This window comes from Neovison vison, chromosome 9 (assembly GCF_020171115.1).
Source record: "Neovison vison isolate M4711 chromosome 9, ASM_NN_V1, whole genome shotgun sequence".
NCBI classification, from domain to species: Eukaryota; Metazoa; Chordata; class Mammalia; order Carnivora; family Mustelidae; genus Neogale; species Neogale vison.
This window is the reverse complement of record NC_058099.1, coordinates 78,128,016-78,153,023: the sequence shown is the minus strand read 5'-3', so window position 1 is coordinate 78,153,023 and position 25,008 is coordinate 78,128,016. Positions and strand designations below refer to the sequence as shown.

The window sequence follows — 25,008 nt, the reverse complement described above, 5'->3', positions numbered from 1 at the left end:
ATTACAACAAACAAAATGCACTCTTTCCCACTAAAGCCAGAGGACTGCGGTCCTTCTGGGGAACAAAGAGGCTGACGTTTGGACTGTAACACATGTAATCCCTTCCTCTGCCCTGAGCTGCTGGTCAGACCAGTATGATATCCTACGTAAACCAGCTACGGCTTACACAAGCCATAGGACAGTACAGGCTTACCGCTTTCTGTCTTCCAGTTCAGGCTGGGTGAGGAGGGCCAGAGACAGGAAGAACCCCACCACTGAGCACCCACCATGTGGTCAGCCTGGGGTGGGGGGCTCCACCCGGGACATCATCTCCTGGGCCTCCACACCCTGAGAATGTGAACGTTTACAGTCTCGTTCTGCAGATGCAGGAACCTGCCCAAAGTCACACACCGGCCCATGACCAGGCCAGGCTTCAAGGGCTGTCCTGTCTGCCTCTCCAGATGAGACTTTCCGGTAGGCTTCAAGAGGATGGATATACAGTAACAAACCTTCAGAACTGTTCTGTATGGAATCATTGGTCTTGAAAAGTTTATAGGATAGGATCACGGTGACCTACTGATGGACTGCTAGCGGTCCTTACAGCGTCCTGCCCCACTCAGCCTTCGTGCTGGCCCAGCTTAGGAAGCCCCAGATGCCTGATGTTCGGGAAGCCCATGCACATCATAATGGAATCGTGCAGTTCAGTCCACGTGCCTCCTGGACACAGAGCCAGTTAACAGACCACCCTGTACCATTCAGAAAGGAAGGGCTTTGGGGCACCTGGGTGGCGCAGTCCGTTAAGCATCTAACTTTGCATTTTGGTGCAGCTCATGATCTCAGGGTCATCAACTCGAGCCCTGTGTTGGACTCTACGTCCACAGATGACCTGCTTAGGATTCTCTCTCCCTCTACCCCTCTGCCACACCCCCACTCACATTCTATCTCTCTATTAAAAAAAAAAAAGAAGAAGAAGAAGAGGGATGCCTGGGTGGCTCAGTCAGTTAAGCGTCTGCCTTCAGCTCAGGTCGGGATCCCAAGGTCCTGGGGTCGAGCCCCATGTCAGGCTCCCTACTCAGCGAGAAGCCTGCTTCTCCTTCACCCACTCCTCCTTGTGTTCCCTCTCTCGCTGTCTCTCTCTGTCAAACAAGTGAAGAAATCTTTAACAAAAAAGAAGAAGAGGAAGAAAGACAGGAAGGGCTTTAATACCTCTTCACTGCAATGACCAGGTTTTCCATTTCTGTGCTCTGCAGTTTGATCTCACGGATAAAGTTCCTTATAGCATACTTGTATGACTGAGTTAGTCTTGGCTCCACAAGGTTGATGTTTAGATACAAGGTACTAACTTGCTCTTTTCTGCCAAAAAAAAAAAAAAAAAAAAAAAAAAATTAAAATTAAAAGCTAAATAAAACAAAGTAAAAAATAAAAAGGCAAATTTTCAGAATACTTTCAGGAATGAGACACACAAGAACCAAAAAAAGTAACAATAACAGAAAGACCAGAAGGGAAAGAAGAGCAGGCAGGCAGTGATGCTGCGGCACTACCCTCCGTACTACTTTTTTTTTTTTTTTTTTAAGAATTTATTTATTTGGGACGCCTGGGTGGCTCAGTGGGTTAAGCCGCTGCCTTCGGCTCAGGTCATGATCCCAGGGTCCTGGGATCGAGTCCCACATCGGGCTCTCCGCTGGGCGGAGAGCCTGCTTTCCTCTCTCTCTCTCTCTCTCTCTCTCTCTCTGCCTACTTCTCTGCTTACTTGTGATCTCTCTCTCTGTCAAATAAATAAAAAAATAAAAATTAAAAAAAAAATTATTTATTTATCTGACAGAGAGAAAGATCACAAGCACGCAGAGAGGCAGGCAGAGAGATGGGGAAGCAGGCTCCCCGCTGAGCAAAGAGCCCGATGCAGGGCTTGATCCCAGGACCCTGAGATCATGACCTGAGCTGAAGGCAGAGGCTTTAACCCACTGAGCCACCCAGGCGCCCTCTCCGTACTTTTAAAATGGAAGAGCAAGTTTATTATTTCCTAGATGTATTGAGGTATGACTGATAAATAAAAACTGTATATATTTAGGTTTCCCCATCATGATTTAGTGTTAGAAGACGTAGACTGGTGAGGGAAGAGAAATGCATAGAGAGGGATTAACAGGAAGGGGCATTTTTTGTTATTACTGCTGCTATTTTTTTTTCCTGTACATTTTTTTAAATTTTTTTAAATTTTTAAATTTTTAATTTTTAAAAAACATATAATATATTTTTATCCCCAGGGGTACAGGTCTGTGTGCAGCTATTTTTTTTTAAAGATTTTGTTTATTTATTTGACAGACAGAGACACAGCGAGAGGGGGGAAAGGAGTAGGGGGGTGGGAGGGGGAGAAGCAGGCTTCCCGCTGAGCAGAGAGCCCAGTGCAGTGCCGGATCCCAGGACCCTGGAACCACCACCTTAGCCAAAGGCAGACGCTTAATGACTGAGGCATCCAGGCGCCCCTTGCAGGTATTTTTATTAACAGAAAGGTAAATAGGGGCATCTGATTGGCTCAGCTGGTACAGCGTGTGACTCTTGATCTCAAGATCTTAAGTTCAAGCCCCACACTGGACATGGACCCCACTTGAATGAATGAATGAATAATCAATAAGTAGAAATAGAAATAGAACTTGAAAAAAGAAAGGTAATAAGAGGTACAGGAAAAAAAGGTAACCATTAAACGGATGAATAACATGTCCCACTAATCTCTGATAAGACATATTTCAGCCTTTATGATCATAAGAGTGAATGTACCTGTTATTTTATGGTCAGTTAAAAACTACTTCATATAAATTCACATGTATTTATATGTGACAATCCTAGCTGTCATTATAAACTTTTATTAAAAGACACATATTCCAGAGTCATTTCAAAAGAAAAACTGGGCAGCTCAGCTGCTGGAGGACAAAGGAGTGAGTCAGTGGGGCTAGCAGTGCTCCTGATTCAAGTTCAGTGGTGATACCCTAAGGGTACAGAGAGAAGACTCTGTGAAGACACAGGAAGGTGGCCATCAAAAAGCCAAGGAGACAGGCCTCATCAAGAACAAACCCCACAGGCACCCTGATCTGAGACTTCTAGCCTCCAGAACTGTACGAAAATAAATTTCAGCTGTTTAAGCCACCAGTCTGGTATTTGTTACTAGAAATTCCTAGGCAATCACAGCAAACAACAAAAGGTCCAAGGTCCCAGAATGATTAAGTGGCAGAGCTGGGATTCCATCCCCCGTCTGAAGCTGAAGACCACATGATTCGCCAGAACGCTGTTTGCTTCCCAATTGTGTTAAAGCACCTGAGCCGTGGCAGAAGAAATGGGATCCAAAATTAATTTGCAGAACTATGAAACCCTGAAAAATGTGAGGTATGTATTAACCTAGACGCTTAGTTAAGCATGGCCTTAAGGTGTGTCCGTGAGCTATACACTCCCCCAGGTTTACTTCTCCATCTGTGCAGAGGCCAATTATGATAGAAAAGAACTGCTCAAGTGAAATATTATTAATTAAGCTGCAGGATTAAGTCACTTCATTTGATATAAGATGCAGGAAGCGGCCATCATCCTTCTCATCAGAGCTGAATACAAACACTAGTTGCAATAGTGAGCTGTATTAACTGGAGCAGTAAGCAAAACAAAACAAAAATACTCTTGGACTGTTCCATGCAATTTCAATGTATAACAGAATCTTTAACTTCTTGCCTTTTGTCAGTTACTGATCACCAGCAAGATACAAAACATAAAAACTCTCTCCTTAATAGGAACCTGCCTGTTAGAGATGGCTGTTAAGATACTGTCACCTAGAGTCCTTGCTTCTTGACTAACAGCACAACAAAATGTTCACAAGTACAGGTCACCAGATTTCAGGACTTTCTCCAAGTTTCAAAAATAAGAGAGAAACATAATAATTTATAAAACTTTTGCTGGTCTTGACATTATAGTTTCAGAAATGGTATTATGAAAAATATCTGCCAGATATTTTAGCAGAAATATGTGATATGGTTAATCATTGTTCTATAGACTACATGAATACTCATCTATCCTATTAGAGGGCACACTTCCCAGAACCCCAGGCAGGTAGACGAGGGTCATGTGACTAGTTCTGGTAAATGGAACAGGAACAGAAATAGTATGTTGTCCACTTCCACACTTGTTCCCTAAAATCCTTCTTTAGATTCTGAGCTTCTATTCATTCATATTCTCCCTCTTTCTCTCTCTCTCTCAGCATCTCTCCCTCCATCCCCCTTCCCGCTCCTTCTCTACCTCCCTGCATTTCTCTTCCTCATCCCCATAGCTGAAGTGAAGAATTCCAATATGGCAAAACTATGGGAGAGAATGTGCTTGGCTTCCTCAATCACCACACTGAGCTTAACTGCTCAGCAGGGCTGTCTGGTCGCCTCAATCTGAATGACATACAAGAAAGAAACGTTTGTATTTTGTAAAGCCACTAGGACTTAGAACTTCTTTGTTACACTCAGTTTGAACTTAAAAGGTTGGCATAATAGTTTCCTATTTTGTTTTTGGGCTTTTTTTATCATCCTCTTCCAGATTAAATTACTTCCTCATCTTTTTCCTTGATAGCTTCTTGACTACGTAAAAGCTTCTATGACCAGGGTAAATCTTTAGCACCACCGACCCGCTCTCTCTCAGGGAACAAAGGACTACTCGGAAGCATCCTATACTGAGGCGGACACTTATTAGGCACCTTACATATGTAGTCCAGGCAGTGATCCAGAATTTACACCACTAGTCACTAAATCTTCATGGCAACCCTACAAAGAAGTTATCACCAGCATCCTGTTTACCAAAGAGGAAACTGAGGCAGAGACAGCTAAGTACTGTCCTAGTAGCAGAGTCAGGATTCCAACTCAGCCCATCTGGCTCCAGAGTCCAGCTTCTCACGGAAGAACTAGCTCTTTGTGCCGAAACTAAATGCTGAACCGGACTTAAGGGGCCCCAAGGGCATGTCTCCACTAAAGAAAACTTAACATAACAAGATTTTTTAAAAATTGCTTTGGAGGAGGCTATGCATTATTGCTGCAAGGATTGTCCACAGTACAAAGGGTCTCCTTTAAAGGATGACAGCATGATGAGGATTAAAATGAGGTAATCTTATAAAATTCGGTTTACCTACAGCTATTTGTTTGGAAAGCACTATTGCAGACAGTAAGGTTTCCTTCCACCCTCTCCAGCCCCCATATATCTGTGGTCTGTTTCTGTGAAACTAGAGAACCATGTGGATTATGCCAAGAGACAGCCAACAGAACACACTTGGCTATTCTGACATCTGATGGAGAAAACAAAACAAAAATTTAAAGAAAACACCTTACTGCAGCAAAAGATGATACCTGGTCCCTCTCTGTGAACTTGAAATGCTATGCCTTGCCCAAGCAGCTAAACACACGCGGTCCTTCTGCTCAACAGACTTGGTGCCGAGACAATCTTTGTTCTGCTTCTAAGAGTGCCACAGGCATGGCCTCCCCAGTGTCCTTGCTCCCCGCATTAAAGGTTAAGCAAGCAGAGAATGCACAATACCACACACACAGATCTGTTTCCTTCTGGCCTGACCCCAAGTGGCACATGTGAGGACTGAGAATCGTGCCTTGTGGTGACAAGGACCAAAACACTTTTGATTCATTGAGTCTGGGGCCTCATCTCACGCAGTTACATTTGGTCACAAATACCACCCAGAGAGGCTTACAGGTACATTTAACAAACACTAGGTAAAAATTAAGGGTCAAGCCATAAGTTTTAGTCAATCAAGACAACACATTCTCTACCCTTCTGGGCCAAGAAAGTCTCTAATACTAAAAATAATCTACTTTAGGGGCGCATGGGTGGCTCAGTGGGTTAAGCCTCTGCCTTCGGCTCAGGTCATGATCCCAGAGTCCTGGGATTGACCACCGTGTCGGGCTTTCTGCTCCGCGGGGAGCCTTCTTCCTCCTCTCTCTCTCTCTGCCTGCTGCTCTGCCTGCTTGTGATCTCTGTCTGTCAAATAAATAAAATCTTTAAAAATAATAATAAAAATAAATAAATAAATAAATAAAAATAATCTACTTTATGTCTGAAGGAAGAGAGTGAATGAAAGGCAGAGAAAGACATCAGAGAAAAACAGATCAGAGAAAAACACACCATAAATTACCAATTACATTTAGATGTTTAAAACCTGGGCCTAAAATATTACGCAGCCATCAAAAAAAGAAAGAAAGAAAGAAATCTTTCTATTTGCAACAACGTAGATGGGACTAGAGGGTATTGTGCTAAGCGAAATAAGTCAATCAGAGAAAGACAATTATCATATGATCTCACTCCTATGTGGAATTTAAGAAGCAAAACAGAGTCATAGGGGAAGAGAATAAAAAATATAAGATAAAACCAGAGAGGGAGAAAAACCATAAGAGACTCTTAATCATAGAAAAGAAACTGAGGCTTGCTGGAGGGGAGGGGATGGAGGGCTAGGGTAATAGGGTGCTGGACATTAAGGAGGACATGTGATGTAATGAGCACTGGGTGTTATATAAGACTGATGAATCACAGGCCTGTACCTCTGAAACAATAATACATTATGTGGGGACGCCTGAGTGCCTCAGTTGGTTAAGCAGCTGCCTTCGGCTCAGGTCATGATCCCAGCATCCTGGGATCGAGTCCCACATCGGGCTCCTTGCTGGGCAGGGAGCCTGATTCTTCCTCTGCCTCTGCCTGCCTCTCTGTCTGCCTGTGCTCGCTCTCTCTCCCTCTCTCTGACTAAATAAATAAATAAATAAATCTTAAAAAAATAATAATAATAATACATTATGTGTTAATGAACTGCATTTAAATAAAAAAATTTTAAATTAAAAAAATCTGAACCTATGCATCTCAGCTCATAAATTACAAGATGCTTTGTTATTAGTGTATAAAAAGCCACTGATTTCTGTACATTGACTTTGTATCCTGCCACGTTGCTGAATTGTTGTATGAGTTCTAGTACTTTGGGGGTGCAGTCTTTTGGGTTTTCCATATAAAGAATCATGTCATCTGCGAAGAGAGAGAGTTTGACTTCTTCATTGCCAATTTGGGTACCTTTTATTTCTCTTTGTTGTCTGATTGCTGTTGCTAGGACTTCTAATACTATGTGGAACAAGAGTGGTGAGAGTGGGCATCCTTGTCGTGTTCCTGATCTCAACGGGAAGGCTGCAGGCTATTTCCCATTGAGGATGATATTTGTGTGGGTCTTTCATAGATAGATTTGATGAAGTTCAGGAATGTTCCCTCTATCCCTATACTTTGAAACGTTTTAATCAGGAACGGATGTTGGATTTTGTCAAATGCTTCTTCTGCATCAATTGAGAGGACCATGTGGTTCTTCTCTCTTCTCTTATTAATTTGTTCTATCACATTGATTTGTGAATGTTGAACCATCCTCGCAGCCCAGGGATGAATCCCACATGGTCACGGTGGATAATCTTTTTAATGTGCTGTTGGATCCTGTTTGCTAGGATCTTGTTGAGAATCTTAGCATCCATATTCATCAGTGATATTGGTCTGAAATTCTCCTTTTTGGTAGGGTCTTTGCCTGGTTTGGGGATCAGGGTAATGCTGGCTTCATAAAAAGAGTCAGGAAGTTTTCCTTCTGCACCAAGAACCATAAGATACCTGGGAATAAACCTAACCAAAGAGGTAAAGGATCTGTACTCGAAGAACTACAGAACACTCATGAAAGAAATTGAAGAAGACACAAAAAGATGGAAGACCATTCCATGCTCTTGGATCGGAAGAATAAACATTGTTAAAATGTCTATAGTGACTACAGCCATCTATACTTTTAATGCTATTACGATCAAAATTCCACCAGTATTCTTCAAAGAGCTGGAGCAAATAATCCAGAAATTTGTATGGAATCAGAAGAGACCCCGAATCACTAAAGAAATACTGAAAAACAAAAATAAAATGGGGGGCATCACGTTACCTGATTTCAAGCTTTACTACAAAGCTGTGATCACCAAGACAGCATGGTACTGGCATAAAAACAGATACACAGACCAGTGGAACAGAGTAGAGCACCCAGATATGGACCCTCATCTCTATGGTCAAATGATCTTCGACAAAGCAGGAAAAAATATACAGTGGATAAAAGACAGTCTCTTCAATAAATGGTGCTGGGAAAACTGGGCAGCTATATGTAGAAGAATGAAACTCGACCATTCTCTTACACCGTACACAAAGATAAACTCAAAATGGATAAAAGACCTTAACGTGTGCCAGGAATCCATCAAAATCCTAGAGGAGAACATAGGCAGTAATCTCTTCAATATCAGCTACAGCAACTTCATTCAAGATATGTCTCCAAAGGCAAAGGAAACAAAAGCGAAAATGAACTTTTGGGACTTCATCAAGATCAAAAGCTTCTTCACAGCAAAGGAAACAGTCCAAAAAACAAAGAGGCAACCCACAGAATGGGAGAAGATATTTGCAAATGACAGTACAGACAAAAGGTTGATATCCAGGATCTATAATGAACTCCTCAAACTCAACACACACGAAACAGGCAAACATATCAAAAAATGGGCGGAAGATATGAACAGACACTTCTCCAATCAAGACATACAAATGGCTATCAGACACATGAGAAAAAGTTCATCATCACTAGCCATCAGGGAGATTCAAATTAAAACTACATTGAGAGGGCGCCTGGGTGGCTCAGTGGGTTAAAGCCTCTGCCTTGGGGTCAGGTCATGATCCCAGGGTCCTGGGATCGAGCCCCAGGTCGGTCTCTCTGCTCAGTGGGGAGCCTGCTTCCTCCTCTCTCTGCCTGCCTCCCTGCCTACTTGTAATCTCTGCCAGTCAAATAAATAAATAAATAAATCTTTAAAAAAAAAAAACTACATTGAGATATCACCTTACACCAGTTAGAATGGCCACAATTAGCAAGACAGGAAACAACATGTGTTGGAGGGGATGTGCAAAAAGGGGAACCCTCTTCCACTGTTGGTGGGAATGCAAGTTGGTGCAGCTCTTTGGAGAACAGTGTGGAGATTCCTCAAGAAATTAAAAATAGAACTTCCCTATGACCCTGCCATTCCACTACTGGGTATTTACCCCAAAGATACAGATGTAGTGAAAAGAAGGGCCATCTGTACCCCAATGTTTATAGCAGCAATGGCCACGGTCGCCAAACTGTGGAAAGAACCGAGATGCCCTTCAACGGACGAATGGATAAGGAAGATGTGGTCCATACACTATGGAGTATTATGCCTCCATCAGAAAGGATGAATACCCAACTTTTGTAGCAACATGGATGGGACTGGAAGAGATTATGCTGAGTGAAATAAGTCAAGCAGAGAGAGTCAATTATCATATGGTTTCACTTATTTGTGGAGCATAACAAATAGCATGGAGAACATGGGGAGATAGAGAGGAGAAGGGAGTTGGGGGAAATTGGAAGAGGAGGTGAACCATGAGAGACTATGGACTCTGAAAAACAATCTGAGGGTTTTGAAGGGGCGGGGGGGGGGGGGTAGGAGGTCAGTGTACCAGGTGGTGGGTATTATAGAGGGCATAGATTGCATGGAGCATTGGGTGTGGTGCAAAAATAATGAATACTGTTATGCTGAAAATAAAAAATTTTTAAAAAAAGATGCTTTAAAAAAAAAAGAAAGAAAAAAGACAGTAAGACAGTGGGGGTGGATAGTTACCAATGAACAATTCACTACTTAGAATTTTACAATGGTCTGGGGGAAATAAGCATTTTAAGTCACAAATATTCCCACTGAGGCTGAAAAGGCTATTACATAAACTTAGAAGAAAAACAGGTCCACTTAGGATGTATCTAAATTATAAAAGGGTGACATATTTTCACAGGATTGACACTTATCATATACAGATATATCTACATCAACATGTATACACCGGAATAGTGTACTGAGAATGCCTGGACACCTCAGCTCTACAGACACCTCTGGGCAATAGTCGAGCACAGATAATGCCACTGCACACTAAGGAACACGGTGACCCAGTAAGATCGTTAGGAAAAGTGTCTCTTAGATCCCGAGTCTCGCGGCACTAAGCGTTAAATTAGGCGGCTAACGTAGTCACTCAAGCATAAGTCAATTAGATCTAAAACTCAAGACAGTTTTCTATGAACAAAAGCTAACAGTATAAAGTATCAATATCTGCATCATCCTACACTAGCATCTGGCATAAGAAAACTGACATTATGACCCCACCATCTGAGTGCAGGAAATTAAAACATCCATGCCACCTAAGGCATGGATGCTAGATCCTGGAAGTAAAATGCTAAGAAACAGACTGGGTTTTTTTCCCCATTAGATCCACCATGAAGATTAAGTACAAGATATTCTGGCAGTATAGACAGGGGAACATGACCAGCACTTGGGGTCTGAGGGATGAGTAGTTGTCAATTAGGCAGCCAGTGGGAAAGGGGTAAGGGGGTGGTGGCCAATCCCAGGCACCAGTAACCACAGGCTGAAGGGGCAGGATGTGTGTTGAGGGGGGCGGGGGAGTGCACACAGGTAAGGCAGCCACTCCTGTAACCAGAAGAAGCTGGTGGGTCTGGACAGCCAGGAGCAGGGGAGGCGGCAACAGCATCAGACGTGGACGTGGGTTAGAAGTCAGCAGGAGCCAGAAGGCACAGCAAAGACATGGGAGGAGACAGTTATTGAGAGGGTGGGAGGCCACTGGGAGTGTTACATGGAAACAATGACTTGATCAAGTCTGCATCTTAACTACTCCCATCTTTTTTTTTTTTTTTTTAAGATTTTATTTATTTATTTGACACGCAGAGATTACAAGTAGGTAGAGAGGCAGGCAGAGAGAGAGAGGAAGAAGCAGGCTCCCTGCTGAGCAGGGCGCCCAATGTGGGGCTCGATCCCAGGACTCTGGGATCATGAACGAGCCGAAGGCAGAGGTTTTAACCCACTAAGCCACCCAGGTGCCCCCAATACTCCTATCTTTATAAACTTTTGGCTGAAGCATAAAAATAAGCACAGGATTTTGCAACAAGCCTGTGGGGGTATAAAAATAAATCTAAGTCCAGTGTCACTGAATCCAGAAACGTACAACTTCAGAAGTTTTCATGAACTTTGACTTTTCTTTGCTACAGAATATGTAAAATTGTAGACAATTAGAATCTGATCACACAAACAGATCACCTTAACAGAATAGAGAGCCCATAAAGAGACCCACCTGAATACAGTCAACAGATATTTGACAAAGGAGCAAAGGTAACACAGGAGCAAAGATAGTCTTTTCAACAAATGGTGCTAGAACAACTGGGCTTCCTCTTGAAAAAGAACAAATACAGACACAAAAATTAAATCATTCATCAAAATGAAGTCAGAATGGATCATAGACCTAAACATAAAATGAAAAACTATAAAACTTCTAGAAGATAAGGAGAAAACCTAGATGACCATGGGTATGGTGACAACTTCTTAGATACAACACCAAAAGCATAATCCATGAGAAAAAGAATTGATAAGCTAGACTTCATTAAAATTAAAAACTGCTCTTTGAAAGACAATGGCAAGAAAATGAGAGGATAAGCCACAGACTGGAGGAAACATCTGTAAAAGATAGAACTGTCATCTAAAATATACCCCCCCAAAATCCTTAAAACTCAACAATAACAAACAAGCTGATTAAAAAAATGGGTCAAATACCTTAATGGACACTTCAACAAAGAAGATATACAGAGGACAAGCATATGAAAAAATGCTCCACATTATATGGCATCAGGGAAATGAAAATTAAAAAAATGAGATAGCACCACATACCTATTATAATGGCCAAATTCCAGAACATGACAACATCAAATGCTGGTGAGGATGTGGAGCAACAGGAACTCTCATTCATTGCTGTCAGGAATGCAAAATGGTAGTCACTTAGGAGGACAGCGTGACAATTTCTTAAGAGACCAAATTTTCTCTTAACCACACAGTCCAGCAATCCAAAGTTTATCCAACTTTGGTGTTTATCCAAAGGAGATGAAAACTTATGTCAGCACAAAAACATGCATATGAACAGGTACAGCCACTTTGGTCATAACCGCCAAAACTGGGCAGCAACCAAGATGTTCTTCAGTGGGGTGAGTAGGTAAACTATGGTACATCCAGATGAGGAAATATTAACCAACACTTGAAAAATGAGCTACCAAGCCATGAGAAGATATAGAGAAACTTTAAGTGCATATTACTATGCAAAAGAAACCAATCTGAAAAGATTACATACTACATAATTTCAACTCTATGACATTCTGGAAAATGCAAAACTTGGATTTTTGCAGGATTAAACAGGATTAAACTTGGATTTAAACAGTAAGAGATCAGTAGTTTCCAGGGACAGGAGGGGAGGGGATAGGATGAACAGGTGAAATACAGAGGAATTTTAGGGCAATGAAAATACTCTGTAAGATAATATGATAATGGGTATGCATCACTTTACCTTTGCCTAAACCCATATAATGTACATGAGTGAACCCTAATGTAAAATAAGGAATTTGGATAGTTAAATATAGGTTTATCAATTGTAACAAATATATCATTCTGATAAGGGTGTGCTGATGATGGGGGAGGCTGTGAAGGTGGGGGGCACAGGGATATGGGAAATCTCTGTACCTTCCTCTTAATTCTTCTACAAACCTAAAGCTACTCTAAAAATAAACATTTTTCTTTTCTTTCTTTTTTTTTTTAATCTGACAGTTTATTTCTCTTTTGTGGTAAGAAAAATGGGTATATTCCTACTCAGGTGACACCAGCTGCTCTTTCTAGATGCCCTGAGCCAACCATACTGTCATTTGTCAGTAAGTGGAAAGGCTTATCCTTTTACTCCCACACACGTTAGATAAAAGTTACTGACTTCAAAACATACTTTTATTACATAGTACACATATTTTCAGAACAAGCCCCAACTAACTAGAAAATAAATGCCAACAACTAAATCTAGCTCTGCCCCTACAACAGGGTGGCAGTAGCTCTCTTTGTGAAGTTCACGTCTTTCCTTCCAGACACGGTGTGCTGTGTGTGCCTCTCTGCCCACCATCGGCCTGACGCCAGCCGCCTCTAACTGGAAGTGATTCTGGTCTGTGTTCTCACAAAAGCTCTTGCTTGTCATTAACTCAGTCACAAAGTGATTACCTGACTCTCCCTTCTAGAGAAAATAATGGTCTCTTCAGCTTGGTTCCACCATCCCACAGAGACAAGCCAGTCCAGTGGCCTGGGCCTTCCTTGGCTCTGCTCTGCTGCTGCTCAGAAGATGGTCCAGCCCAGGTGTTCAACCACCAGTGCCGCACCCAGGCCCCCTGCCCAAATACATCTCCCACAGGTAACATTCTTTCAGGATTCCCATGGCCTGGAGACGTATTTTACTTCCCGAAGTACTTAGATGGGTAGCATTCCCGCCAAGATTTTAAAATGGAAACTCCCTGGGAGATGATTCAAAGTCTAGAAATGTTTCAAATTGCAAATTGCTTCCTATTTGAAATCACTGACATTTAGTTACTGGGAGTTTGCCAGTGGAGGGAGGAAGACAGAAACAGCAAGAGGCATGGTGCTAGAGGTTTGGGGAGGGCACACTGCACCCCGCTGAGGGCTGCTTCAGTCAGGAGTGAATAATGCCTGGGGGAAGTGTAATGGCCTGGCTAGATCAAATGCTTCCTCCTCACATCCTGGCTTTGCGAACCAGGGCAAAACACTTAGCCTCCTGCGCTTCATTCACTTTCCTCAGACATAAAGTGAGGAAAGTGATAGAAGCTTCCACATAACGTAATTCACCTGGACCGAAGCACACACAATCCAGGCACATTGTAGGGAACTGATAAATGATGGCCATCACCACGATCTGTTAATGCTCTTGACTCCTCTGCCCTAATGAGTTAGAAAGAAGTAGGTATTTATCTCCTGTGTATCTCTGGGTTGTGTTTTGGGGAAAGAGTCAAAAGGGAGAAAGCAGCGTGGTGTGGAAACTTCATGGACAGAAATGTTGTCTTACCAGAGCCAGTGCAGGGAAAACTGAGAAATGAAAATTGGGTCATGGCTGAAGTCAGTCCTCGAAGCTCACAGTCCGAGGGTATGATAGCATGATTTATGAGACATACATATTTGGTCATTCAGATGACCCAAAATGCAATTCTTAGACATATATGGTCTTCATCCACAATTCCTAAAAACTTCCAAAGTCGTAAGAGTGAAACTGGACTCTCTTTATTAATGAAGGTGATTTTTAGACATCCCCCCGCCAAAGAGGTGGATAGTTGCCAGGAGGACCAACCGTGTGATTAAAGGTTGAAACTTTCAGTCCCCTACTCCACACCCTGACCTTCAGGGAGGGGAGAGGGGCTGGAGGTTGAATCAGCCAATGGCCGACAACTTAGCTTATCATGACTACATAATGAACCCTCCATATAAAACCCAAAAGAATATCTTTTTGGTCCTTTTGGGAGAGCTTCCATAGTTGGGAAACCAGAACAATTCATGTGCCGCTGAGCCAGGCCCCAGACTCCATGAGGACAGAAACTCCTCTGGTCAGCACCTCATTCTGTGTATCTCTTCATACGGCTATACCATACTCGGCCTTTACCCTTTAATAAAGTGGTAAATGTAAGTAGATGTCTCCCTGAGATCTGTGAGCCTCTCTAGTGAATTAACTGAACTTAAGGAGGAGAGTGTTGGAACCTCCAGTCAGTCGGAAGCACACATAACAGCCTGGGGCTTGGGACTGGTGTCTGAACTGGGGGATGGGGCAGTGCTGTAGGACCTATGGAATCTGATGCTCTCTCCAAGTAGACAGTGTCAGAATTGAGCTGAATTCTTGAACACCTTGCTGGTGTCCAAGGACTACTTTTTTTTTGGGGGGGGGGGGTGTCACACCCACCCATATTGGAACGGGTCCAAGTAGTCCAAAAGAAGGGGTCAGTAAAAGTCTTAGTTTGTAAAGCACCAGTCAGAAAATATTTACAATTTCTGTTGCCAATACTCAACACTGCCACTGTAGCATGAAAACAAACACAGACAACACACAAATGACTAAGCTTAACTGTGTTCCCATCAAACATTATTTACACAAACAGGCCAAGGGCCAAATAGTCTGTTAACATAAGGAAGGCCCTGAGCACAGTAACAAGGATGGGGCAGTGCATGTCTAGCCTTCTGTATACAAGGAAACAGGGCTTTGGTCACATCCTGCCCCTACGTGCACATCAATTTATATTTGTATATGGACACCACACTGTCAGTGTGCTCTCTATGTGTACACACACACGTGAGAATAGGTACCTCTTTACTTAAGAGTACTGAGAATTCACATTCAATCTCCCGGTATTTCTCTTCTATCAGTTTACCTGGAGTCAAGTTTAATGTAGGCACAATCTAGTAATGTTAGTGCAAGTTGGTATATTTACACAGAAAATTTCTGTTTTGGTAAGAAATATAGGAGTTGGGAAGAAAAGAGTGCCACATCAGTTCCTGTACAAAATTTTTCTTTAGATGACATCTGTCTCCTTCCTGGGTTTACCCAGGACAATCTCATACTGTTGTCCTGTATTCTGTCCAGTTTGACTTTAAAAAAAAAAAGGGAAAATTCTGGATAAATGCTCATGAAAAAGCTACATTTAGAGTACATAACTATTAACTGTTATTGAACTCCATACTAATTATGCATTAAATTATTAACAGCTGCATTACAATAAGCCAAGAGAAGCTCATGGATTTGCACCTTTTACCTCCAGCTTTTACCCGGGAGCGTAGGACACGCCCTTGCGGTGGCAAAACTTCTCATGAACACGTGGCTAAATGGGAAGACAACCAGTGATAAACCCATCTCTCCTTTCCTGACCCTTTTCAGACACAGCATAACAAGGCTTTTGCTTTCAGGAGCCAGAATAGAATACTCACTGATAAAACGTATTAGACTTGGATAAGAGAAGCTGGAGACTGGTAAGTCCGCAGGCCTCAGAGGGTGCACGAGAAAGCCTGGGGACGGCTGCCCTGCTGGCCGCCTGGGTGACCATCCATTGTGCTACTCTCTGCCAGGTGCCTGTTTGGCCAAATCAGTGGGAAAAAAGGAAATCAGAGGCACAAGGTACAGGAAACAGAAGTCGGACCGTCCTCCCACACAGCAATTGGAAGTATCTGGAATGCTCCTGCTACTGGAATTTAACCAGGTTAGTACAACTTAAATGTATGTAACTAGTTATTTTGTTGAATGGTAATGCTTTACTATTTTGCAACAAACCCTTCTGGAAACCATGACGTCAAGGAACAACAAAGGTGCACGCTTAATAAAAAGGTTAAGAACCAAATTTCCTCTCTACAAAAATGATGGTGATAAATGTGTAACTTGCTCAAAATGTTTGTCAGTGGTCACTGCCGAGAGGAGCCCAAGGACACCACAACTGAATGGAATGTGGTGTCCTGGACAGGATGCTGGAGCACAAAAAGGACATTAGGGGGAAAACTGAGGAAATATTAATAAACTATGGACTTAAATTAATACTAATGTACCAATATCAGTTCACTGATTGTGACAAGTGTACAGCACCAATACAAGATGCTAATCATGGGGGAAAGTAGGTACATGTAATAGGGGAACTCTGTAATGTCCTCACAATTTTTCTGTAAATCTAAAAATATTCCAAACAAAATATATATATTTTTAAGTTTGTCAACATTTAGCCTCCACCATGGTGGACCAGAATGATACCATTAACCACATAAAAACCAGAAGACAACAAATTTCCTGAAAAAGCATCAGCATCTGTCTTTGAGGAAAACTGTTCAGGGTCTACGAGGTCACTCATGCAGCTGAAGAATGAGAGCATGTAAAGTAGGACCTTTCCCTTCAATCAAAAGACAATGCTTCTGTATTGGTTCCGTGCATTTTCACTTCAAGTTTCCTTGTACAAACACACATGGTGAAGTGACAAATTGAATTCAATAAGAACTGAATTACTTTTCAGTTGCTGAGCAAGAACTTTAAGTGTCATTGGGCAGAGTAGGTCACTTTTTAAGGCCCAAATGCTCAGCTAGCTCATAATATTTTTAATTGTTGCCAGGGCTCATTAGGAGTGTAACAACCTATCTGAAAGACATGCAGACCTTTGTGGACTGCCAGATTTTCACTGGCCTGGAGACAGATTATTCACTGTAATCTATTAGCAGCAAGGTGATGCATTATCCCTTTACACCAGTACAAAGACTCCAAATCTACATACATGGAACCAACCTCACTCAAGATCCTGGCTTTGTGCCTTGCTCTAGCCCCTCATGAATCCATACTCAAGACCAGGACTGCTCTGCCACAATAGTGTTCCTAGAGCATTAAGTAGCTCATAGGTGAGTGATGCTAAAGTAGATCTTGTACTTCCCAACATATTAATGCAGTGCCTCCACCTCCCACCCAGTAACAGCCACCAAATGCACGTCAATTCCCAAAACTGAAGCAGCAGACAGCAGGTGAATACAGTGTGGGACACAACGTCCACTTGATATGGGGCCTTCCTTTTGGCACAGGCTGTCCACGTGCTTTGTCTTGGTTCTCTCAGAGCTTTATGCATTTTGTCCTTCGACCCATAACTCAGCAGCCACAACCTACACACCTTCCTCATCAAGCTCCCTTCATCTTCAAAAAAATTAACTACAAAATCCTGTATTTTTATTTTTTAAAACTATCTACAAGGATTCCTAGACTATTATATTTCTGTGTCTATTAAGACTCTAACATGACTTTTTTTTATTGTCCTAGTACCTTATTAGGATTGTTACTGTTTTTTTGAGTGCTCTGGTTACAAAGGTATACAATACTGAGTGGTCAGCTCCATCCTTTTTTTTTTTTTTTTTCATATGTCCTGTGTGTTTGCAGAATATTACATTTTTCAGGAATGCATGCACCATGTCCGAGCAAGAATGCCTGCACTGTAATTCATTTGTTAACATCCCCAAGCGAACACTATCTGCCAGACGGAGTTATGTGTTGTGCCATGTATCCCTGAGGAGGGAAAGAAAAGGTATTTTGCATCACAAACACTAACACTGGTTTATAACATTTCTGTCAGAAAACATGACATACGAATGTCCTCAAACATGGATATTCTAAGCAAATGTCCGGTGACTCTTCTGGAATTCGTCCACCCCAGCCCAGAGCAGACTGTGACTCTGGTCTGTGGAGGCAAGAATTTCGAAGTGGCAGACACCGCTGACAGCAGGCGACACTTTCACCCTGGCTCGTGGGATTTTGAATGAATAACTCACTTGTGTCTTTTGCTTTATATCCAGACATTTAAAAAACATTCTTGATCAAAGACATCACTATAACAAAACAGCCACTTGAACACACTCCATAATTTTATAATTGTAAATAATCACAATGGGATTTCATGGTTGAACCTTCTCATAAAATGTCCCAAAACTAAATTCTAAAAAATTAAAATTGAAGGGAGTGCTTGCCCTTGATATGTGTGTCTGTGTGTAGGGATGGTGCCCTTAAAATGTGTCATTATCTCAGGGTGCCTGGGTGACTCATTCAGTTAAGTGTCTGCCTTTGGCTCAGGTCATGATCTCAGGGTCCTGAGACAGAGCCCTGAATCCACATCAGGCTTTCTGCTCAGTAGGGAGTCTGTCTCTCCTGCTCCCTCTGCCCCCCTCCCCCGCTCATGCTCTTTCTCTCAAATAAATAAAATCTTTTAAATGAATAAGTAATAGAATGTGTCATTATCTCAAGGGTTTCTGCTTGCTCACCCACAAACAGCAAGTAAGGGTACATTAAAGGGGCAAAACTTGAAAGAGCCTGTACTTGGGACAGCTCAAAAACAAAAGACAAAAGCTAAGACATAGAACTTTGGTACCTTCTCAATTTCTCATCTCTTAAAAAAATTTCCTATTTCTTTTAAGTTTTTTTCTTGTGGTGAGAAACATACAGGAACTCTACCTTCTTTTAATTAATTATTTATTTATTTGTAAGGATTTTATTCATTTATTTGACAGACAGAGATCACAAGCAGGCAGAGAGAGAGAAGAGGAAGTAGGCTCTCCACTGAGCAGAGAGCCCAATTCGGGCTCAAACCCAGAACTCTGGGATCATGACCTGAGACAAAGGCAGAGGCGTTAACCCACTGAGCCACCCAGGCACCCCGGAAATCTACCTTCTTAACAAAACTTTTACAAGACACTACTTTTGACACATTACTGTAAAGCAAATCTCCTTTCATCCTGAATGACCGAGATGCTATACCCATCAAACAACTCCCCATTCTCCCCTCGCCTTGTCCCTACATCTACCTTTCTACTTCTCATTCCAAGAGTTTGACTACTAAGGATACTTCATATAAATAGAATCATGCGTTACTTGTCCTTCTGTGATTAGGTTATTTCACTTAGTGTAATTCTTCAAGATTCATCTATGATGCCTATTGTAGGAATTCCTTATTTCTTAAAGCTGTATGATATTCTATTGTAGGTATCAAATATCCAATCATCTGTCAATGGGCGCTTAGATTGCTTCCACCTCTTGGCTACAGTAAATAATGCTACAATGACCATGGGAGTTTCTGTAAGCCACGAGTCATCCACATGATTCCAAATGTGTGCAAATTAGTTTGTATTTTATTTCATCAAAATAAAAACAATAACGTACAGTATTCTAAGATTCCCAAATATACGTGTAAAGACCCCAAAAGGTCTGTAGCCCCTGATCTGAGAACCACTCACAAATGTGCATAGGATGGGTTATGCACCAGGAGGTATAGTTTCATTGATTATACTGCAACCCCAGGTCCTTCAGGTATCAACCCCCATCTACTTAAGAAATTGAGACAATATGCTCATTGGAGGTCAGGGTCAAGTCTACAAAGTCTCTCTTGTGCCTAGGATATTGGCAGGCACATTGGGTGAATGAGAGAAAGAACTGAAGAAACATGTTCAAACTACTGCATCTGTAGATCTTTTCATAAGACATACAAAGCCCTTAAGGGTCAAAATTCACTGTGCTCCTTTTATAACTGCTCTGACAAAAAGCAATTATAATTTGGGAAATCCCCAAAATTTACAAGTTGAAGCAATGGAATTCCTTTTTGAGGAACTAATAAGGAGATCATGTGTCATACATATATTCCCCCGTGACAACTTTCCTCTGGAATATGGTGTTTGCTTTCTATTTTACAACCTGATATAAAACTAGTATCATCAGATAGAAGGAGCCTGAATATCCGTGATGAGGGATCTCTTCCCATCTCTCCCGTCCAACTACATACTGCAATGGGGAGCTACCTAAGCTTTAACAAGTTACCCATGAAGCAAGAATGTATACTCTATACACCATTTTAGAAGGAAAAAAACCCCAGGCTTTGGAATCTCTTTCTCATCCCCGACAGGGTCCCATTTCTGGCAGCCTCCAAACCTCCATTCAGGGCAGATCAGCCTGATTCAGCTACTTCCATTTTCCAAATGAAGTTAAGATTATGTAACCCAGACAGAAATGAAGAAGCAGGCAAAAACGTCTCCATTCTCAGAGTGACAGGAGTAGTAGGACCATGAGTTTGATCAGTGATTTAGGAGAGGAGTCAATCAAAACGTCAGGTTAAAAGCCAGCTAAGAGAACAGTCTGTGGTTCCTGGAATGCAGTCTTCCCAGGATACCCCACTTTAAGCCTCTTTCTTTGTGCCCACACCATAAGGGCAGGATAAATCATCTCTTATCAAGAACTTGACAACAAAACACTGAACCTCACAGTCTGAGCAGGGCCCCTAACCATCCAGCCAGACAGATACCTCCAAGGATCGAATGGCCAGAACATGTTTCTGGGGCCAGGAGGCCAAAAGGAAATCATTACCTTGAGATAAAATTCAAATATCAAAACCAGGAGGGACCACAAACAAGTAGAGCTCATAAAAACCAAGCCATGTACAGACTACTGCAGAGCCCAGGAGCAAGGCTCATAAGGTCCAAGGCACAGCTGTGGTCTTCTCAACAGACTGGCTGCTTCTACTCAGCAGTGGGGTAATGACACACAGAATTATAGTAGAGAATACACTCCAGAGGAAAAAAGGAAAAGCAGCAGACCAACAATAGTTAGAAGATATGTATTTATAAAGACCCCACTTCTGAACCCAGAAAAAGCAGAGAATTCTGGAATGAATGTTGTTAGAACACTGAGAGATCCCAAAGCCAGAGCCAGAGGTAAATATCACACATTGGCAAAAACACGCTTAATCCTCTTCCAGGACTGGGGGTCCAACCCACTGCCGTGCCTCAAAGCTGGAACAAATCTGTACCTCCTTGGATGAACACCAGATAATGTTCCTGCCACTTGAGTGAAAAATGTGTCTTCAAATACTACAAACACCATCCAAAGCATCGAGATGTTCACACTCGGAGGATACTCAAGAGCTAAAATCAAGTAGAGCAGAGCTGATTTGCCTCCTCCATCTCAAGGTGGCTCATGGCAATGAACTCGTTCAGTGGAAAGACAGGAAATTGAGGCACTATCCAGTCTGTCCATCTGTCTGTTGACCTCTGTCTTTCCCTTCCCCTCACCCTTCCGGCTCCACGTCTCCAGACCTCTGAGTTTGTTTCTCTGCCTCTAATCTGCCCTCTGCCTTCCCATCTAAGGAAGCACATCATGGAAGAGAAGGGGGTTCGTGAAGCAACCCGTGTTATTAGGGAAATAACCCGTGTTAGGGAAATAACCCATGTTATTAGGGAAAAAGGCTATCAGACTGGAAAGGGCTAACTTGGAACCCTAGAGGGGGAAATGTAAAAGAAACCCTGACCAGTGTGGAAACTATCTGCTTACTTGTAGCTACTTGTTTTAAAAATGTGCTGCTTAAAGTGGGATTGGTGTTCAGCCACTGAGTTTTTTCTCCTGATTTTTATAATCATCACTACAGTTACACGAATATGCTGAAGTACACTGTTTTTGACAACCCATACACACTCACAAGTGGGTAGTTTTGGTTCTTCTCAATTAAATTCAGTTTCTCCATGATCAATAGAAAAGCCTCCCCTTCAACTGTGTATGGGGCTGGGGGGAGGAGATCAGAAACCAAAAGAAACAGCTGAGTCAAGGGGATAGATTTTGGTGTCGGAACAACAGTGGCAGCCTAGCCCTGCCTGGCAGGTCACCAATCACACTAACGCCTGTCACCTTACAAGTACCAGCCTGGGTCTGTCCCTGCTCTGGCCACTGTGGCCATACCTGTGTCCACACACAAATCCAGGGTGGCACTTGTGCCAGCCGATCCTTGTGATTCTGTTTGTGAAAAATATGCGGTTCTAACTTGATTTATCAAAGTGAAATCAATTCATAGATAATACTTACAACTGCAAAAGATGGAGTTGAGAAAACTCTGAAAAACTTCAGGTCCAACTAGAGGTGAGAGTTTTGCCATCCCACTACCCCGGTAAAATATTTATACACACACACACACACACACAAAATTTCCCTCCTTTCTTGTCAAACTTGGAACACGTTGACCAGGTCACAGCAGAACATTTAAAAAAAAAAAAAAAAAAAAGGAGAATCAACAAAAGAAAAAAAGAAAATACACATACCATGAACTGCATTCTCAGTATATGAATCAAGGAATCCAAGAACATCAGTTTATTCTGTTCATTTTGCAAACATTTACTGAGCACCTTTATTAAGTATCTACTAGGTACAAAACTCCCTTTCATAATACCCCGGCACAAAAAATTGGCCAGACTAGGTTATTACAAGTCTGTTCTCTCTGACCCAACATTTTCTCCCCACTTCATGGAGTGTTCCAGGCCTTGTACAATCTTCCTTCCTGAATCTTCTTCTATAACCACATTGCCTTGTGCACTGTGGTTTCACCTGTTGGCTGACCTAATTCCAGGTTACCAGGAAGTGGTGATGGCCATCCTGCCCTGGCAGAAGATTTACACCTCCCTAGCTCAGGCTAACAGTCGCTTGACCACTGAAGACATTCCCCTTTAGGGGAAGGAGTCTTTCAATCTTCTACAAAAAAACCAACTGAAGAGTCAGTTGACACACATCCCAGAGACCATTTTCATCCTTTTACAGTGCAACCTTATTTCTTCTCTAAGACCACAATATTGATGACTAGGGAGCTTAACCCAAACGTGTTTAATATTTTTAAACCAGAAGTTTGATCGGTTTTACAACTAGGAGGGAGGAGCTGGGAGGAGGAGGTGATGGAACTCCCAAGCCAGCAGGTTCAAGCTGTGATGGGTGAGCAAGACCACTGATCCTCCCAGGGCTGTGTGGTTTTGAGTTTTATGTCTAAGATATGCAAGCTGCCTTTCAATCATAATCCAAACAGAGAGCAGGAATACATTTTACAGCATTAACATGTTTAGAGCATCTGAGGAAGAATTGAATACAGCAGTTCAAGACACACCATGACAGGAAGGAAAGCACAGATGCAAATTACTCTTGCATAAAACCTAAGCATCTTTCCACGCCTGGCCCTGCAGGCATTTCCTTTCCCCCTGAGAATTAAGTTAGTAACTTGATATCATTTCTGTCAGAGCCATAGAGAATTTATTATATAACTTTATCAATTTATTCCATTGTATAAAAGTTTTTCAGTTCAACAACATATGGGATCAAATCCCTGTTCTTTCATTAATCAGTCAAGTTCCTTAATGTTTTACAGGTCTATAAATTTCTCCAACTAGAAATGAGAAAATCCACATCCCGGGGTTGTTGCAAAAATTAAATGAACGAATTCTGTAAAATGCCTAATACATGGTAGGTATCAGTGAGTATGTAAGTCCAACCAATACAAATGCCCAACATGTTTCGTCCTCTATGTTGTAGGAAAACAACAAATACAAGAACTATTACATATCAGGGACGCCAATTTGACAATCCACAGCTCACAGCTCTGGGGTGCAGCCGTGGGGGCCTTACTAGAAAGTGCGATGAGATCTGGAGAGCGCTCCTAAACTTTGTCTGGGAACAAACTCTTGATGCTGCGGATTTCACTGCGGCCCTGGTAATTAATAAAGTGACTTTTGCAAGGATCAGAAGGGAGCAAGCGAAACTTTCTCCCCAAACCCTGACTCTGAACGCACTCCCTTTCTTCAACTCTAGGGGATCTCCCCTCGGAATAGTTGGATGGAGAAAAGCAACTCAGAAAGAAGAGCTGGGTCCGGTAGGTCCGCTCACTCTGCGGGTTAAGAGGGAGAGGCCAGCGCACCAGTGAGCGCAGGTAACACCCTCCCCACCTCCCGCCCGCCAACCCACACGCACCTGGGGGTGAATTCGGCCTCGTCTCCAAGTCGCGCCTGGAAGTCCTGCCAAGCCTGGCCGGCGCTCGCCCGACCCCAGGGGGCTGCCAGCGCGTCCCCGTCGCCCTCGTCCTCTTGGCTGTCCTGGGGTCGGGTCCCACCTGGGCTGAGGCGGACGCGTGCTCCCAGGGAGCCCAGCCTCGGTGCCGCCCCCAGCGGCAGAACTTAGGGAAGCTTCGCGCGAACTCCTGGAAGGTGATGGCGCCGTCGCGGTCAGCGTCTAGCCGCTGGAACACGGCCTCGGCGTCGGCCGGCCGCACAGGCAGCTCCGCGCACAGCGCGCCGAACTCCTCGCGCTCCAGGCGCCCCGAGCGGTTCGCGTGGCAGGCAGCGAAGAGCGAGCGCAGGTGGGCCAGCTCCTCCCGTTCCCGTCCGCCTCCATCCCGCCCGGCGAGGGTAGCCCAACCGGCTCCAGGGCGCGACCAAGCGCGCGGCCAGCCAGAGCAGCGGTGATGGCGGGAAGTCCGGGGCCACCTGCTGCCGCTGGGAGCCGGGCCAAGTCAGCATCTTCCGGCTGGTTGGGCCGCTTGCGGGAATGTCCGGGCGGGGGCGGGGGGGCGCCTGCGCGGGCCGGGGGCGGGGCGCTCAAACGCTGGTCCCGCACGCAGCCGTTTCCCGCGGAGAGCCGGACGCCGCACACTGCAGAGCAGCAGCCGCTGCAGATTGAGGTTGAGCGCCCGCGGAGTGGCTCTCACACTTTCCGCTGGGCGCGGCTCGGCGCAGCCAGGTAGGAGGGGCGCCTCGCTCGGGCTCCCACACC

The 25,008-nt window shown here is 43.3% G+C and overlaps 1 protein-coding gene across 1 annotated transcript in view; it reads right to left on the bottom strand.

The window, feature by feature from the left end:
- Positions 1-24,630, bottom strand: part of RASEF (RAS and EF-hand domain containing) — a 58,905-nt gene extending 34,275 nt beyond the window's left edge. Inside the window, 4 exon segments of the mRNA XM_044265822.1 lie at positions 1,186-1,332; positions 24,211-24,334; positions 24,337-24,612; positions 24,615-24,630. Of these exon segments, the coding sequence (XP_044121757.1) occupies positions 1,186-1,332; positions 24,211-24,334; positions 24,337-24,612; positions 24,615-24,630 (563 nt within the window).
- Between the last annotated feature and the right edge of the window lie 378 nt (positions 24,631-25,008).